At 55.9% G+C, this 3373-nt stretch overlaps 2 protein-coding genes across 2 annotated transcripts; both read left to right on the top strand.

Moving 5' to 3' along the window:
• The first annotated feature begins 246 nt into the window (after nt 1-246).
• LOC139833624 (uncharacterized) lies at nt 247-801 on the top strand. Its single transcript, XM_071823950.1, has one exon. The coding sequence runs from the start codon at nt 247-249 to the stop codon at nt 799-801; it is 555 nt and encodes a 184-aa protein (XP_071680051.1).
• A 27-nt stretch (nt 802-828) lies between these two features.
• Nucleotides 829-2687, top strand: LOC139833623 (uncharacterized). Its single transcript, XM_071823949.1, has 2 exons — nt 829-1698; nt 2034-2687. Exons 1-2 carry the CDS (start codon nt 829-831, stop codon nt 2685-2687), a joined length of 1524 nt encoding a protein of 507 aa, XP_071680050.1.
• Nucleotides 2688-3373: the final 686 nt, after the last annotated feature.

Here is a 3373-nt window from a genome sequence, read left to right as displayed (position 1 = left end):
TTAATAGTGGCCCACCACTTTCCGGTGCGCCACTGCTAAGCACTAACACCCATCTTACGACTAGGCCTTTTCCTAGTAGTGTTGGGTGTTGAATTCGCGGACGACTTCGCTTTCCTGTCGGCTGATGGAACACAGGGTGGGATCATCTTGGCAGCGTCTAACAGATTTTTTGCACTGTCCACTCCAACGACGACGCCCAACACGGTCTCAGCCACTATCACAGACCGGGAGGTGGGAGCTTCTTGGATGGCCACCGGCGTCTACGGACCGCATGGAGATGTGCAGAAGAGCGCCTTCATCGATGAGCTACACGCGGTGGCGGCGGCTAGCTCGCCAAAGTGGCTGATCCTTGGAGACTTCAACCTCATCTACCGGGCGGCGGATAAGAGCAACGATCGTCTGAACCGGCGGCTTATGAGAAAATTCAAGGGTGCACTTGATGCCATGCGACTTCGCGAGTTGGATCTCCAGGGGCGCAAATTCACTTGGTCCAACGAACAGCAAAACCAGACAATGTCGCGGATTAACCGGTTCTTCTGCTTGGAGGGATGGGATGCCACGTTTCCTTCGGCGATCCTACAACCGCTGCCATCGTCCATCTTGGACCATTGCCCTCTTCTGCTCCTCGGGGCGGCGGACTTTCCACGCTGTAGCACCTTCCGGTTCGAGGCGTTCTGGCCGCGCATGGATGGGTTTTACGAGGTGGTGCAGGCGGCTTGGGAGGTGCCGACAATCCCCAACGACCCTATGCGCCGCTTGCACATTAAGCTCGAGAGGACGGCGAAGGCCCTCAAGAGATAGTACAAGGCGAAGTTTGGGGATTTAAAGATGCAGCTCGCCATTGCAAGGGAGGTGATTGGGAGACTCGATGTGGCACAAGAGACAAGAGAGCTTTCTGCGGCCGAGAGGGTTCTTCGAATCAGTCTACATTTGAAGATTCTCGGAATCTCATCGATCAACAAAATTCGAATGAGGCAGCGAGCTCGTTTGTCCACGATCCGGTTGGGCGACGCAAATACTCGCTTGTTTCATCTCAGGGCAAATGGGAGAAGGCGCAAAAACTTCATTCAGACCCTCACTACAGCTGATGGTTTTGCGGTCACCCACGCTGAGAAGCAAGATGTTATCACAGCACACTTCGAGCAATTCCTCGGAAAAGTCGATCAGCGGACGCGGAGCCTAAGATGGGACGAGCTTGGATACACGCCGCATGACTTGGGCCACCTGGAGGCTCCATTCTCCTCGGACGAACTACGGGCGGCCGTGTTTGCCCTCCCGGCGGAGAAGGCGCCGGGGCCGGACGGCTTCATCGGGCTTTTCTTCCGTTCTTGTTGGGAGATTTTGGAGGAGGATTTGTACGACGCAGTCACATACATGGCGGAGATCAGTGGCAGCACGGCGGGGCTGCTCAACTCAGCCTCCATTGTCCTTTTGCCAAAGAAGCTGGATGCAATGACAATAGCAGACTACAGGCCTATTAGCTTGATTCACAGCGTCTCCAAGATTTTCTCGAAGATGCTTTCGATGCGTCTGGCACCGCTGCTTCCAGAGCTTGTCTCTCCTAGCCAATCAGCATTCATAAAGAAGAGGTGCATACATGACAATTTCCTACACGTGCGGGGAATGATAAAAGGAATGCACCGCGATAAGACGCCAGGCTTCTTCCTCAAACTGGACATCACTAAGGCGTTCGACTCAGTTAGCTGGCCGTTCCTTCTCGAACTCTTGGAGGTGTTGGGATTTGGCGAGAGGTGGCGCAGATGGATATGCCTCTTGCTTTCGACGGCCACATCCAGGGTGCTACTCAATGGGAAGCCGGAGCCGAGGATTGCGCACCGTCGGGGGCTGCGACAGGGAGACCCACTTTCTCCGATGCTATTCATTCTGGCGATTGATCCCCTTCACCACTTGTTCAGGGTGGCTTCTGAGGGCGGCATTTTGCAGCCTTTTCGTGCGGCTCGGTGCGCTTCGCAGTTTCCCTATACGCTGATGATGCGGGAATCTTTGTCGTCCCGGAGGTGGCAGACATGTAGGTGGTTTGCGCGATTCTGGACGCCTTTGGCGACGCCACGGGGCTCCGCACCAACCTTGCCAAGTCGGAGGCATTCCCGATTGCCTGCTCAGAGGAGCAGATTGTGGCGGCCCTGGCAGTCTTCCCTGCCAGAAGGGGGAGCTTTCCATGCATGTACCTTGGCCTACCTCTCTACCACTCGCGCCTCAAGGCCGTCTACTTCCAGCCACTCATCGACAAGATCGGCAAGAGGCTTGCTGGGTGGTGGAGAAAGCATTTCACAAGGGCCGGAAAGGTGATTCTTTGCAGATCGGTCCTCTCATCCATGGTGCTCTACCACCTCGCTGTTTTCAAACTGCCTGCCTGGGTGCTGAAGAGGATTGATAAGATCATGAGATCATTCCTGTGGATGAAGCCGGGGGCGACTCCGGGGGCGCGGCCTCATTCGCTCGACAATTGGCGCACAGTTTGCAGGCCAAAGGAACTTGGCGGTCTGGGCGTTCTGGATCTCGAGAGGTTTGGGAGGGCGATGCGGCTCCGATGGTTGTGGTACGCCTGGACTGACCCTGCCAGACCTTGGGTTGGGACGGACCACCCTTGCGACGATGCAGACATGGCTCTTTTTCGCGCCTCGACGGTGGTCACGCTTGGGGACGGAGCTAGGTGCCTTTTTTAGCACGACCAGTGGAGCCCGGGCGGTGCACTGCGCCACCAGTTCCCTGATCTCTTTGCCATCTCTACTAGAAAGAGGAGAACGGTGCAAAAGGAGATCCACCAGCAAAATTGGATCAGGTCTCTTGCGCGCATTGCGACCATGGCGCAGTTGCAGCAGTTCAGTGCGCTTTGGACAATCATGCAGGGGGTGGTACTGCAGCCACACCCGGACTTGATTCGCTGGAGATGGACGGAATCAGGCGTTTACACGACGGCTTCTGCTTACCGCTACCAGTTAACGGGATCTTGCGCTCCTTTCCGCTCGGCCAAGTTCTGGAAGGGCCATGCCGAGGCCAAGTGCAGATTCTTCGCGTGGCTATCTCTACATGGCAAGGTGCTCACGGCCGATAATCTGGCGCTTCGAGGTTGGCCACATGACCCGATCTGCAAGTTGTGTCATATCCACCAAGATACAGTGCAGCACCTCACTCTTGACTGTCATTTCTCGACCACCGTGAGGGAACAAATCTTCGCTTGGAATGGGACCTTCGGCGTCCCACCGCCTCCAGGCGGGAGGTCGCTTAACGACTGGTGGGATGAGATGATCTCCCACCTCCCAAATGAAAAGAAGCGATGCGATCATCTATTCCATGTGGGGAGTGTGGAAGGAGAGGAATAGGCGGGTGTTTCAAAACACCGCATTGCAAC

Source organism: Lolium perenne, chromosome 7 (assembly GCF_019359855.2).
Source record: "Lolium perenne isolate Kyuss_39 chromosome 7, Kyuss_2.0, whole genome shotgun sequence".
Lineage (NCBI taxonomy): Eukaryota > Viridiplantae > Streptophyta > Magnoliopsida > Poales > Poaceae > Lolium > Lolium perenne.
This window is presented reverse-complemented; position numbering and strand designations above follow the sequence as displayed.

What these genes read in the sequence shown, in the direction of transcription:
- LOC139833623 (XM_071823949.1), top strand. Translation starts at nt 829, where the DNA reads ATGCAGCTCGCCATTGCAAGGGAGGTGATTGGGAGACTCGATGTGGCA. An exon ending in TCACTAAGGCGTTCGACTCA is followed by an intron (nt 1,699 to 2,033) that starts GTTAGCTGGCCG and finishes GCAGACATGTAG; the next exon opens with GTGGTTTGCGCGATTCTGGA.
- LOC139833624 (XM_071823950.1), top strand. Translation starts at nt 247, where the DNA reads ATGGCCACCGGCGTCTACGGACCGCATGGAGATGTGCAGAAGAGCGCC.